General features: G+C 50.7%; 1 protein-coding gene across 2 annotated transcripts; it reads left to right on the plus strand.

Annotated features, from left to right (window-relative positions):
- Window positions 1-9,996: 9,996 nt before the first annotated feature.
- Window positions 9,997-13,767, plus strand: LOC109748479 (heat stress transcription factor A-2e). 2 transcript variants are annotated; one of them, XM_073500372.1, is made up of 4 exons: window positions 9,997-10,520; window positions 10,712-11,918; window positions 13,120-13,279; window positions 13,397-13,767. In XM_073500372.1, the coding sequence occupies exons 1-2, from the start codon at window positions 10,227-10,229 to the stop codon at window positions 10,835-10,837; spliced, it is 420 nt and encodes a 139-aa protein (XP_073356473.1). In that variant the 5' UTR covers window positions 9,997-10,226; the 3' UTR covers window positions 10,838-11,918; window positions 13,120-13,279; window positions 13,397-13,767. The 2 variants fall into 2 exon arrangements, with proteins under 2 accessions (XP_073356473.1, XP_073356472.1); XM_073500371.1 differs by having other exon boundaries at window positions 9,998-10,466; window positions 11,798-11,918.
- The last annotated feature ends 1,308 nt before the right edge of the window (window positions 13,768-15,075 follow it).

The raw sequence follows: 15,075 nt of genomic DNA on the forward strand, positions 1-15,075 counted from the left end.
GCAATGCTTTTGAAGAAGATTCTGTGGTAAACTTCTTGAATTGCCCCCCATCAGCATGAACAAGGCCTTTATAGAGCCTGTCTTCACCAATAATGTAAGTTTGTCCATCTCAAGCCTTCAAACTTTGTTGTATATATTTGGTTAGGCATGACTGCAACAGTTGTTTATTTTTGGTGTTTGCATCAAATTGCTTGTTTAAAGTTTATTATGTAGTTCATAAACAAAAGTTTGTCCTTTCTCAATTTAAGTTTTCAGTTGTACAACCAAGTTCCTTCTTCATACCATGTAAATTAAACTATACAGAGCAAGTGATCTTCTTTTGCACTGCATGTATGCTTCTGTTCTTCATCCGTAATCCAGTGGTGTGGTGAACCTATGTCATATTCTGCAATGTCTTAACTATGAACAATGTCATATCATTCTACTATTATTTAAACCGTCTCTTTATTTGCCAATCTGAAATGGTATAAATTGACAGCACACTAACCATTGATACTTATGAGTTCTTGATCTGTAATCCAGTGGTGTCGTGAAGCTGCCAACTCCTTCACAATGTCATTTCCTGCCATGTCTTGACCTGAACAATACCATATTGTGTTAATGCAATTTTAAACTGTGTCACTTTATTCGTCAGTAAGAAATGTGATGAATTGTCAGCACTGATACTTTTATGTGCAAAACCTGTCATCTGTCTGCTTGTTTATCTTTTAGAGTGAGGAAGATATAAGTGTTGAACATGCGCAGTCTCATCATCTTGCTCAGCTGCTTGCGCTGCAGCTCCCCAGCAGGGCTAACCCTTCTTGAACTCTATTGAAGTGCTGTCGGTTTTGTATATTATTTTATCGGCGTGTTTATTTGCACTGGTGGCGATCTTTGATGCCCAGTGTATGTAATCTGTTGTCTGCTTGTGCTTTATTATCATAGTGGCGAACTTTGATGCCCAGTGGATGTAATATGCTGTAATTCTTTATTGTATAGTCTAAGGTTTTTCTTATTCACGATGCTGCAATTATTTTACTGTATATATATCATGTCTTTGCAGTAAACCGGCCAAACCGTAAAATTACGGTACATAATCGGGCCGTCATGCAAACACGATGTAGGTTGGGCCTGAAACGTGCCGAACAGCTCACGGGCCGGCAGCAGCCCGAAATGAACCCCGACCCATGATTGTGCGAATCAAATCACGGGCTTTTAACAGGCCAAAATTGTCTCGGTCCTTGTTTGGCCCAATCAGATATCGGCTGCGAGCAGGCCGGATGCAAACCGGGCCGTAGTTAGGCCCAACTATATGACGGGCGTTTAACAGGCCGAAATTAATATAGGGCCGAAATGTTAAACGGGCCCTTAACAGGCCAAAACTAATATCAGGCCGAATTACTAAGTGGGCCTTTAGCAACTGGGGCCAAAAGCATAGTGTCTAGTTGACGGGCCGAATCTGATATGGGCCATAATTGAGCCCAAAGCCTCTTAAAGGGCCGGACCTGATCTGGGACGTAACTTGGCCCAGAACATGGTAGGCTTTTAACGGGCCGGATCTCATATGGGCCACTATTAGGACCGGAGCGTGGCAAGCCATTAATGGACCGGATCAAATATGGGCCGGCATTTGGCCCAAAACATGGCAGCCAGTTAATGGGCCGGCCTACTAGGGTCCTCAAAATCTTGTGGGCCTATAGCTGGGCCGGCCCATTAATGTCGGCGAAATCTCGTGGGCCTTTAGCTAGGCCGGCCCATTATGATCCGCAAAAATCTTGTGGGCCTTTACCTGGGCCGGCCCATTATGGCACACAAAAATCTTGTGGGCCTTTACCTGGGCCGGCCCATTATGGCCCGCAAAATCTTGTGGGCCTTTAGCTGGGCCAACCCATTATGGTCCGCAAAATCTCGTGGGCCTTTAGCTGGGCCGGCCCATTATGGTCCGCAAAATCTTGTGGGCCTTCAGTTGGCCCGGCCCATTTAAACTTGATGGGCTGGTCCACGTGTCAACATATCATAGGCGCGTCTCGCCCATTGGATGAGTGACACCTATGCCAACGCAGACCTGACACGTGTCTCCTCCAGCCAATGATGATTTTACACGTGGAAAATCCCCATTGGTCGGGGCTGTTAACGGGGTATCGGATCCAAAACCCGACCCGATAGCTTAACGGCGTTCCGTTACGATGGATGCCACGTGTCGGTCACCCTTGACGAAAGCACTTCTGTGACGCGCGATTTATCGTTATGGAAGTGGACACTTCCGTGATGATAATTTTGGTAATGTCATGGAACACTTCTACGACAGCACAGGTATGACTATCTTGATTCTGTCATAAACTTGTCATGGATGTACATGCATGACAAAAAACGCGACCTACTGTGACAAACACGTATCATCACGGAAGTGTATTTTTTTTGTAGTGCCATCCGCCGGTCCTGCCGTTGCCACTGCCTCTTCGTCAACCTCTCTCTGCGCCACCAACGCGGCGCTGACCACTTGATTCGTCGCCGCCAGATACAGCAGCAATGGCTCTTGTGGTTTAGGCGCCACCAGTACTGGTGTAGAGGAGAGGTATTTCTTCAGATCCTGCAGTGCTGCTTCGGCCTCCGGGGTCCACTCCATTGGGCCGGCTTTTTCAAAATCTTGAAAAGGGGAAGGGCGCGCTTGGCAGACTTTGAGATGAATCGTCTCATGGCGGCAACGCAGCCAGTGAGCCGACGCACATCCTTGATCCACTTGGGCGCCTCAATCTGCTCGATAGCCTTGATCTTGTCTGGGTTCGCCTCGATCCCACGCTGTGACACAAAGAACCCGAGAAGTTTGCCAGACGGAACTCCGAAGACACACTTCTCAGGGTTCAACTTGAGGTTGATCTTGCACAAATTTGCAAACGTCTCCTCCAGATCTTGCACAAGTGTTGCCCTGTCCTTGGTCTTGACCACTATGTCATCCATATATGCTTCCATATTTCTATGTAGCTGGGGCTCAAAACCAATTTGGACTGCTCTTGCAAACGTTGAGCCAGCACTCTTCAACCCGAAAGGCATCCGTAAAAAGCAATACGTACCACATGGGGTGATGAATGATGTCTTTTCTTCGTCCTCTCTTGTCATGAAGATCTGATGGTACCCTGAGTAGGCGTCAAGGAAGGACAACAGATCACACCCGGCCGTGGAGTCAACAATCTGGTCGATGGGCAGCAACAGGAAATGGTCCTTGGGACAAGCCTTATTAATATCTGTGTAGTCAATACATAGCCTCCACTTCCCGTTTGCCTTGCGTACCATAACCGGATTGGCCAACCACGTCGGATAGAGCACTCTCACCAAGCCTGCCGCTTCTAACTTCCTGATCTCCTCTGTGATGAACTCTTGCCTTTCCAAAGCCTGCTTCATGACCTTCTGCTTGACGGGCCGCGCGTGAGGACAGACAGCAAGGTGGTGCTCAATCACCTCCCTGGGAACACCGGGGATGTCAGATGCTCGCCATGCAAACACATCGACATTCGCCCACAGGAAGGTGATGAGCGCGCCTTCCTATTTGCTGTCGAGGGTGGAGCTTATGGTGAAATCCCCTCCCGTGCCATCCTCCTTGACGGACACCTTCTTGGTCTCTGGCGGTGCAGCTTTGGATTTATTGCTCTTGCCGGTGGAGCTCTCTGGCACGTCCTGGATGGTAGCGCAACACTCCGAAGAGGTGTGCCGGAGTGGGTGCGGGAGGTCCTGCCGGTCTTCTTCTTCCCTCTCGGGGCTTCAGCGGCAGGAGCAAGTGCCTTGGCGGCAGCTGCTGCAACTGCTTCCCGGTAGAGTAGGTCGGCGCAGATTAGCGCGTCCTTCTTGTCGCAGGGCACGGTGATGATGGTCATCGGCCTAGGCATCTTCAGCGTGTTGTAGGCGTAATGCGACGCCGCCATGAACTTGGCTAGTGCCGGGCGGCCGAGGATCCCATTGTAGGGCAAGGGGATCTCGGCTACATCAAAGACCATCCTCTCCGTCCTGTAGTTCAACTCACCTCCAAACGTCACAGGCAACGTGACCTTCCCCTTCGGCAGGTTCCTTCCTGGGTTGACCCCTTGAAACGTGCCCGTCTCCTCGAGGTCTCCGTCAGGAATTTGCAGCCTTTTGATCATAACGGGTGAGATCAAGTTTAGACCGGCCCCGCCGTCAACCAGCATCTTTTTCACCTTGAGGTTGTGTACCGTTGGTGAAACCAACAACGGCAAACACCCGACCGCGGTTGTGCGATCAGGGTGATCCTCGGCATCACAAATGATGGGCGTGCTGGACCACTTCAGCGGCTTCTGAGCGTCGAACGATGGCTCCGCTGCTGTGATCTCATGCGCCCACTGCTTGAGCTGGCGGTGTGAAGTGTGCAGCGAGGCACCACCATCGACGCACATGGCCTCCGTAGTGCTCTGAAACTCTTGCTCGCCGGACTCGTCGTCCTCGTCATGATCATCATCTTCCTGCTTCTTGTCACGGCCCCGAGCGAGCCTCTCTTGCTGGTTATCCCTGCCGCGGTGGCCTCCTTGGCCGCCACGCTCCTTGTCGGATCCTTCGGCACCATCCTGACCCTTCTCCTTGTCCCACCTCTCATACTCGGCCTTTTGCTTTTCGGCAAGCATCTCGACCTGTCAGCAGTTCTGGAGGTCGTGGCCCTTGGTGCGGTGGATCTTGCAATACTGCTTGTCGGATCCTCCTGGCCTGTCGGCAGCTGCCAAGGCCCGGCAGGCGGCGCACCCGGCAATCTCCTTGTCGAGGTCGTCTGCCTTGGCCTTCTTGGCAGCGCCGGTGTTGTCGGATCCCTCGACGGCAAGCACGGCCTTGCCCTTGCGTTTCCTGTTGCGATGCCGACCCTTCTTCGTCGGGGTGGCGGTGTCTTCATCAGTAGAGTCGGTTTTTGCGCCGGCGTCCTTGCCGGTGTACTTCCTTCCCTCTTCAGCCCGGGCGCATCTATCGGCCAGAACATAAAGTTCGGCCACATCTTTAACTTTGTTCATCGCCATCTCTTTACACATCTTGCGATTGCGCACATTCTAATGGAACGCGCTAATCACGGAGGCGGGATGAACATATGGGATGTTGTACTGCACCCGGCTGAACCTCTGTATGTACTTGCGCAGGGTTTCCCCTTCCTTCTAGGGAATGGTATGCAAATCACTGGCCTGGCCATGAGCTTGGTGGCCTCCAGTGAAGGCAGCAATGAACTCATGGCACAGATTCGACCAAGAAGAAATGGAATCCGCCGGCAAGTGCATCAACCAAGACATGACGTTGGGTTTCAGTGCCAACGGGAAGTAATTGGCAAGCACCTTGTCGTCGCGAGATCCAGCAGCTTGCATCGCGATGGTGTAGATGCTGAGGAACTCTGACGGATGGGTCTTGCCGTTGTACTTCTCACCGACGTCGGGCTTGAACGTGCGATGGGACGGCCACTGGAACTGCCGCAGCTCACGGGTAAAGGCTGGGCAACCCACCTCGTAAGGTAGGCCGTCGGAGCTTGTTGGTGTTGGGTGGTCCATAGCGGGCCCCGCCCGCTTATCTGACTGGTGGCGTGTGTCGCACTGACGCTCGATGGTGGTTCGAGCATCTTCATGGGCTCGCTCCCGAAGAACTTGGCGCTGATCGCGGTGGGTCCGTGGGTCGGACGACGCTATGGAAATGTTATCACAAGCGTCATCACGACGGACTGGCACCCGCGGCAACTGGCGCGGGGGAGGAGAGTGCACCGTGGCTGTAGCTCCTCCGGTCCTTCCACCGCTGGCATGTGGTGGCTCGACGGAGCGCCGGCCCGAGGGCTCAGCCGGTCGCGGTTCATCTTTGTTGGCGACAGCGACGAGGCTCCGGATGGTGGCTCTCCATTCGTCGAGCTTTTCCGCGGCAGGAGGGAAGTCAAGGAGCAGCTGCACGCGCGCCAAAGCTTCTGCTGGCGTGGGTGGCAGCGAAAGCTGTGTGGACCGTGATGCGCTCCGACTTCTAACCACGTTAGAAGGAGCTCTATCACGGCCCGGCGGCTGCGCGCCATTTTCGCCAGCACTTTGGCGGCCATGCTGACCTCCTCCGTCCCACGAGTGATGCACAGGAATCTTCCCACGGCGGCGTCCGGGGTCAGCAGCATGGTGGCGCTGCTCGTCGCGCACACGCTGGGAAGAGCGCGCCGTGGGCGCCGGTGTAGGCCTCTTGGAGGTTGCTGCGCCGCCCGTAGGTGGCACAACGATACCCCTGGAGGGCCCCGTGCCGCCTGCGGGGGGGGCAGCCCCGTCTTTGGATTTGGCGGTGTGTGGCCCGTCGTCTGGCGCACGAACGACACCGCTCGCCAGGCTCTGACTGCCAGAGCGATGTTGGTGCTTGCGGGCCGCGGCTCGGGTTCTGTCCGCGACTGGCCCGCTGCTCGCCTGCATTGGCACGGGCCGTTCGGCTCCCGACGAGCTGATCGCCGTGATCGCCTTCTTCTTGGGAGCCATGGCGATGACGAACTGCTAGGCTAACTGCTAGACCAGATTCTCACAACTGCGCCCCCCTACCTGGCGCGCCAAAGATGTCGGTGGGAACGACACCTATGGAATCACTGGGATCCCTTCTACGGTTGGCGGGCGCGAGGTTGTGCAAAGAGCGGGTCTGACAGGAAGCACACGGATCGTTTACCCAGGTTCGGGCCGCGAAGATGCGTAATACCCTAGTCCTGCTTTGGTGGATGTATTTGAGTGTTCTTGTGTTCTTGAGCTAGCTACGGGGTGCAACTTGCCCAAAAGATCTGAATCCTCCTCCTGGTCGCCTCGGGCCTCCTTTTATAGGCAAAAGGGGTTGCCACAGTGGCACACAGGAGGTGGAAAGCTCTACAGTCGATATGCCTATCCTCTGGGACCGTCGGACAAACGCATTTAATGTGCTGCTGACGTGCCCCCCTGCTTTATCGGGAACGGCAAGGAAGCACGTCCCAGCTGTCGCCGCCCCGCCTGGTTTCGACACGCGTCCGAGCTGACGAGGTGTCGTGGCGCCACGTTGGCTGGCTGCTGGGCTGGCGCGGTGGTGGAGCCTTCACGAAGACCTGCATGCCACCACACAGGTGCTTGCTGAGTCGGTTGTGGAGGCCGCTCGTCACCACGTAGGTTCCTGCTTAGCTGGTCGAGCTGGCAGCTGCATGGGGATGGCGGTGGAGTCATAGCAGACGCGGGCCCTGCTGCCATCCTGTAAGTGTCTCGGGCAAGGGCCTTGCTAGGGCTCTGGCAAGGGTCTTGCCGTGGCTCCATGGTCTTCCCCGGCAAGCATCTTGTCGGGGGTCTCGTGGATTCCCTCGGCTAGGATCACACCGAGGATCGCCGTCTTCTGGTCCTCATCTGATTTCATCTGTTTATGATCTTGACGAAGATCTGCATGCCACCACAGAGGCGCCTCCGGAGCCTTGGTTCTAATGTGGATAGTTGGTGGTGTTGGAACCCGTGGGCTCAAGGGTGGCTTGCTCTGTTGGCGTCGGGCAAGTTGCCCCGGCAAGGGTCTTGCCGGGGCTGCGGAGGCTGCCTCGGCAAGGGTCTTGCCGAGGGAGTCCGCCTCGCCCTCTTGCTCTTCTGCATTCTCTGGTCTTGGTGTAGCCTCTGGTCGCCTTGTGCCTTTGTTTTCCCTCCGGCTTCCCTACTTTGCCCCGCTTAGTGTGGCCGTGGGCGCGGCTCCGACTGCCCGTGCACAAGTAAAGGGGTAAAAAAGGAGTGCCCCTACTTTTGTACACCGACACGTTTTCCCTTCGGTCACCGGGATCGAGCACCGTAAGATCGAACCCATCACAAAGCACCTCTTCCCATGGCAAGAAAAATCGATCTAGTCGGCCTAACTAAACCAAAGATTCGAAAAAGAAATACGAGGCTATAAGTAATCTTGCATATAAGAGATCAAAAGACTCAAATAACTTTCATGGATAAAAACATAGATCCACCACTGCAGGATGCTGCTAACGCGACACTACGATGAGAGACCCTTCGACGAAACTGTGTGCGATGCCATAATCGCAAACGGTGGTGTAAAAAACCATCAAAAAAGGTGCAAAACGTTTGCGATGGCGGAGCCATCAAACACGGTTCAGATTTTAGTTGTGTGTGCGATGCAGGGCATACGGTCGATCCAGACGAACTGTTTACGATTAGACAGAACAACAGAAACGGGCAGCCATATCAATACGTGTGCGATATACGGCATACGGTTCGCTCCGATGAACTGTTTGCTATTAGGGAAAGCAACAGAAACGGTCAGCCAGATCAAGGGGTGTGTGATATACGGCATACGGTTCAGTCGAATGAACTATTTTCGATTAGGGAAGAGGACATAAACGGTTCAACTTAACAAGATGTGTGTGATACGCGGAAAAAAGGCCCGGAGGTTAATTCGAGAACAAGTACACAGAGGTTAATTTGACATACATGACTTATGAGTTTCACAAAAATCATATCACTTTTTTTGGAAAACATTTAATTGTGTTGAATGTATATAATTTTCCGTCCTATTAGTTGAATTAACCTCGAGGTCCATGTTTTGAAAACATGTCGTAAAGTAACGGGATAGACCTTCATTCAAGCCAATCAACATGTGTTCAAAAAACAAAAATTATCAAAAAGTAACGAGATAGACCTTCTTCAAGCCAATCAACATGTGTACAAAAAACAAAAAATGTAAAAAATTACAAAACAAGGACCTCGAGGTTAATTCAACTAATATGATGGAGCACTATATACATTCAACACAATTAAATGTTTACAATGACCCATCACGCCAGTTAATTTAACATCGAGCCCACTTCCCATCTGGTCACCCATCTGATGACTACTCCAGCCTCAACACACTTAACTTGGGAGTTCTGTTAGATGAGCTATCGGTAGGGAAGCTGGTCCTTGCTGCTATAGGTTCCCTCTTTGCATCCTTTATTGGGCACCTGGATGACCGACTGTTGCCGCCCAATGGTCAATGCCACGTCCCCCGCATGGCAGTTTTTGCAGCGGGTAACTGCATCGTCGCGCCGCGCCCGGCGCAACCACATGCACACAAACATGCGTGATCGTGCGCCGGCCCCAAACTCTGGCAGCACAACTTATAAATTGACGGATGGAGTACTAGTTATAGTGATGCATATAATTAAGCAAAGGGATCGCACATGTCTGTATTGACTAGAACGAGAATGCAATAGCACAATAAGAATTAAGGCCACGATGATGCGATCGCAGTGGTGGTTACAGGAGGCAAGAAGAAAGATGCATCCATCAATGTACGACCTCCTCCTCCTCAACTCAGTGCGCCGGGCCACCGTCCGGCGGCTAAGGAGTGGCGGCTTTTGTGGCGAGGTCAAGGTGCTTCTTAGCTAAGGCATCCAAGGCTTCAAGCCGGTTGAAGAAGGCCAACATCGTAGCGTCCTCACTGGCCTTATAGATACCTATGTATATGATTCGCTTGTACACATGGATGTGTAGGTCGACGGTTTCTTGCAGGGCCAGGCGCCTCGCGGCGAGCGCGACCTCCAGGTGGACATTCTTCGTGGCGTCGGTGGGCAGTCGCAGAGCCACCAGTGCTTGAAAGAGGTTCTGACCATGGAAGACGATTAGGGTGGCAGGCAATGAGGAGCCCGGGCGCGTGGGCTGGAGGAGTACGGCGATATCGTCCGCGAGCTTCTTGACGATGGTGAACCTGTTGGTCGTGCGAACGATCATCTGGTCGTACTGAGAGTCGTAGCTGGCGTCGACGGCGGCCATCCACCAGCCGTTCGCCAACACCGTGTGGAGACGATCCACAGTGCCATGCCGCAGGCCGGCGTCGTGGACCATCCACTACTAGGGAAAATTTTATAGGCAGACGCTTACTGGTAGCGGCTACTACTAAGTTGATAGTAGTAGCGCGGGTTTTTACCCCTCGCTACTACTAAGTGATTTCCACCGTGCCTCCTGGGACCAGCCGTAGTAGTATCGCGGGTTATAAACCCACGCTACTACTAAGTTGATAGTAGCAGCGTGGGTTATAAACCCACGCTACCTGCATCTGCTCCCACCCCACCAACCATCCCATGCCATGTCTCAAAAAAATACTCAACGCCCGATCTAGATCCCCAATCCCGTCTCCGCTCCCACCTCCTCTCCTCCTCGCCCAAGTCCCAACCCACTCGCCGCCGGCCTCCCTTCCACCTCCTCTCCTGTCCCAACCCACTCGCCACCGGCGAGCACTAGCAAGAGAGTCCACCACCACGCCGTCTGCTGTAGGTGGGCTTCGCTGCCATGAGCCATCGGATGATGAGTCCGGTGAAGGTGGAGGGCCGCCCCTGCCCGTCCCCGGCGGCCGGCGGCGGTGGGGCGCCGAGGCCGATGGACGGGCTGGGCGACACCGGGCCCACGCCGTTCCTCGCCAAGACCTACGACATGGTCGATGACCCCGCCATGGACGCCGTCATCTCCTGGAGCGCCACCAACAGAAGCTCGTCTGGACCCCCACCTCTTCGGCACCGTGCTATTGCCGAGGTACTTCAAGCACAACAACTTCTTGAGCTTCGTCCGCCAGCTCAACACCTATATGTAAGTTGGACCTCCTGCTGCTTTGCTTTGGGCCATTTATGCCTAACAAATTGACTGATTTATGCCAATTGCTAGTAAACTACAAGGACTAGGAATGAGTAGAGCTTGGGATTACGCAGACTACTTGAGTATCTGCTCACCCTAGGATTAGCTAAAATTTTGATATATCCAATTTTGCCTCATGTTAACAGTCCCGGCGGCGGTTGTCAGCTGTAGTTCAGAAGGTGTGGCATGGGAACAGCGACATATTAATAGATCAAGCTAGCTATGGGGTGATTGACAGCAGTAGTGCTTTGGGTGCTAACAGTTGGGGGTGAAAACGAGGTCCACTGCAGTTCAAATTTTAGCTACCATTAACATTAAAGTACTCATATAGACACATGCTCCCTAGATACCTCCATCTTTGTGGATTATGTTTTAGTTTCACTGAAGTTATGTTGCAAGATATAACACAGATGTTTGCCTAGGTACCTAAGAAGAAATAATCAATAGGATGATAGCAGATACTTGGTAGTTCGTGTGATCTTTTCGTTTTATGAAACACTTCATAAAAATCCTAGGTTATGGCTACCAAAATTCTAATTTGTGAGTAGGGCACGCTTAGTTTGCTTCCACAAAAAGCAGCCTGACTCAGGCAGGGATCTCAGGCGTCCGAATTCCGATCAATTCCGGCAGCCTCCGTCGCCATCCAACACCTCCCCTTGCTTCCGCGCCTCCACTCTATTAGGGACTCTGGAGTAGGAGGGGCGGCCATGGCGCTCGCATTAGTCTCCAGCAGCGGCGGCGGGAGCGACTTCTCCGTGATGGTGATAGGGTCCGACTTCGTGGTGGACGCTGGCGCGGCGCTCCTCGTCTACCCCGCCGACCGTGGGGAGTGGCACGACTGCATTCCGGACCTCGGTGATGACTTCTCCAACCTCGAGGAGCTCCAGGTCGTCCACGTGCTGGGCGCGGACAGATCCGGCCAGGCTGTCGTCAGCAAGTTGGACAACCAGAATTGTTGTGCTTATAAGTTTTGTGACATTGATTAGTGTTCCAGTTTCATCTAATTTTGCACATGTCGAGAGATGTAAGTCAAGTACTGAAAGGATGGACATTCTGTTATAATAACAAAGATAATCGTTGCATGTAACTAGTAACTACTGCAGTGGCTTGACCAATTCCAACTACACGGAACTTACGATAAGTACAAGGACCAGGGCATGATCTATCTGCATATGATTAGCCCTTGATTTTGAGTTATGATATGTTATGCTAACAATTTTATCTGACTACAGGTTTTGAGATCTTTGCTTTCCCATGCAACCAGTTTGGTGGGCCAGAACTTGGCATTGATAAGGAAATTATTCAGATTGCTTGCACTCGTTTCAATGCCGAATATCTGATTTTTTTTACAAGGTAAATGTGTGCTGGGTACTTCCTCCTTCCTTTTTTTGGTGTCTCTGTTTCAAGCTGAAAGAAACGATTGCTTTAGTGTACAATGTACACTATGACTGCTTCCATAACAGTTACTATATTTAATTGAGGAAAACCGATCCAGCATGTCTTATCTATTTTATATGTAGTCTGAGTGATATAAACTTAAAATCGATGTTGGTTGTCAGACAGTCGGACTTTAGTACGAACTGATTGTCCGTCGCCCCGGCAGCCTCGCCATCAGCGTTCCCATGCTCCTGTGTTCGTGGGGCTACGGTGACCTCCTTGTGTGCGCCTCAGCATTAATGAGCTAACACTGGTCCAATTCTTATAATTTGAACAGTGGTTCCCACTGAATTTTTAAAAGGTCTATGCCTAATTCTTATAATCTAGATTGTATGAAATATACTAATAATCAATATGCAATTTTGGGCAAGGCTTAAATGCTATTAAATAAATAGAAATGAGACCATACCTGCTATCTGAATTTCAAAATGAAGCAGCAGATCTGTTGACTCAAGTTTTAGTTTTCTTCTTCTTCAGCTTTGCATTTGCAGTCAGAAATTAATGGTGTTACAGAAAATAGCCTGAAGCTTTTTGGACTACCTACTTCTGTATAAAACATTGGTCAAAGCTTAAATTATTATATTTTAAGGTTGTAAAGGTTGTATGTTGTGTTGGCTAAGACTAAAGATTGTAAATTCATCATCGTACCAATGTCGTTCTCTTTGCAGATGATTCTAGAAACTATATTATCAGTTTGTTGCTACTTTGTATGTGTGTTATGATATGTCCTCGTATATGTCTGGACTGAAGTATGATTGTCTTGGTCCTTCTTATATATTTCTTTATGATCTCAGTCAGCCGCTTTTGCACCCCTTGTGTGTTGTGTCGAGGTCCAACGCTAATGTGTTGATTTTGATGTTATTTGATTGGTGAGTAAATAGAAGTTAACCGATTATGTGGTTGCCTGATTATGTGTTTCTTTCGGACCTTATGTTTTTCTATGCACTTGTAAAATCTATATGCATTCTTATATAACTATTCTCTGAACTTTTATCCTACTAGGAAATAGCTTATAGCTTCAGTTGTGCATTACGACATCGACATGTACCGCATTGTTTTTTCGTGTCATTCTTCTGAAGAATCTGAAGTTTTTGGACCTCTGTTGGTAATGCTGCAGGGTTCTGTTGGCGACGCTGACGGTCGTCGAAAGGTTTGTGGACTCAACGGTGTCGTGGCACCGTCCACGGTGTCGTGGCACCGTCCACGGTGTCGTGGCAGCCGGTGCACGAAGAAGCAAAGCTGTTGCACGTCATCTACCTCTGGCACCCCAGACACAGGTAAGCAGTAGACCGGACACCCCGAGCCCGAGAGATGATCAACATTCAGATACACTTGATTCGGTGTGTGGCCAAACCTGAATCTGAATCTAAATCTTAATGATGTTCGGGTTTCAGGGTGCGGGGCACTTGTACGATGGCTTCCTCCGTCCGCTGGTGGCGAGGCACGAGGACGACCTCGACCGGGGCCTGCTGGAGACGTGGCGGCGGTTGCCGTCGGTCAGATGTGGCTCGTCGAGGCTACCCCTTGTGCTTCACCGCAGCTGCAGGCCGCGAGATCAGGCCGGGCAGGTGCCGCATATTGACGAGTGATCCAATTTTCGGATCGGACCATAACAACTTAAGTAGGTTGCTGCTTACCAAGTTGCTACGCACAATACTGTGTAATAGGAATTATACATGGGTTGCCGCTACAATGAGAAACTGTGAATAGATACGGCAAATGTGTGATAGAATGGAATTGGCTGATTTTTTTTAATTCATAATAATCTAGTAGTAGCCTGGAAAAAAATGGCACACTACTAGTATTCCAAATACTAGTAGCGTTGGCACTATAGACACACTACTACTATTTCGTTAGTAGTAGCGCAGGTCTGTAATAGCAGTAGCGCGGGTGGCACACACGCTACTACTAAAAAAGTTAGTAGTAGCGCGGGTACTACTAATTTTTAGCTGTAGCGCGATACTAGTAGCGCGGGTACCCGCGCTACTAGTAGCCATTTTACCCGCGCTATTAGTAGCCTTTTTCCTAGTAGTGATCTGGCACAGCCGCTAGCGCGCATCGCCGTCATGGGTCTGGAGTGAGCACTTTTGCGCTTATTAGTGTAGGTGCTTAGGCAAATGCTTAGGTGCGTACGATGTGGTAGATGCATTGGAATGGAGGGGTGCCTTTATATGAGTGCAAACTGCGTTGCATTCACATCGTGCTGCCTCTTTTCCCGGTCCTCCTCCCATTACTTCCCTCATGCATTCACACGATGCTAACTGAAGGAGGATGCGTCATTGGTCGTTCAACATTTCGGCAACCGCTACCCTCTCCCTCATCTGCATTAAAGTCGTATCGGGGACTGCGCCGCCCGCTGTCAAATCGAATAGTACTGCGCCGCCTGCTGCACGCCCGGCTGAACATGCCTCCTTGCCTCCATGTAAGTGCATCTAGTGCCCCTTAGTGATTTTGGTGTATTGAAGACTTATAAGTTAAGGGACTAATGCGTTTGTGAGTGTACACAGATCTATAAGTCTATGAGGAGTTTGATAATTACAGTGAAAGTCGACCCCTAAAAATGAAGTTCTTCGACTGAAGACTTTGGATTTCTGAAGACTTTCTGAAGACTTTGAAAGTGAAGAAATTAGTGTGACCTTGAAGACTTGGTATTCATTTGAGGAATATGAAGCGTGAATACTTTTTTTTCGTAGTTTCATTTTCTCTTTCTTGAGTCATAGGAAACACCGTACTGTTAAAGGGGGTCGAGGAAATACTAAGGAAAAATTTCCATGTGATGCTCAACTCAAATCCTACACCTACCAATCCCTTCGAGTGAAGCCATTGGAAATCTCATACAGTTCAGTCATATTCTTCAGTGACAGAGACGAAGTTCTTCTGGTCTCTGAGGAATTTGTTCTGACTGAGGAGTTAGGAATTCGCCAGTGCGGATTGCCTACACAGTGAGGAACATGATAGCCCTGAGGAATTTGAACCTCAAATTTCCGACCGTTGCTGTGTTATGCCCCAGCTGTCCCAAAATATCTACCCATCTAACGGTCATATCATTGAAGGGCATTTATGTCTTATCATA

The sequence above is a fragment of the Aegilops tauschii genome, chromosome 1, assembly GCF_002575655.3.
Source record: "Aegilops tauschii subsp. strangulata cultivar AL8/78 chromosome 1, Aet v6.0, whole genome shotgun sequence".
NCBI classification, from domain to species: domain Eukaryota; kingdom Viridiplantae; phylum Streptophyta; class Magnoliopsida; order Poales; family Poaceae; genus Aegilops; species Aegilops tauschii.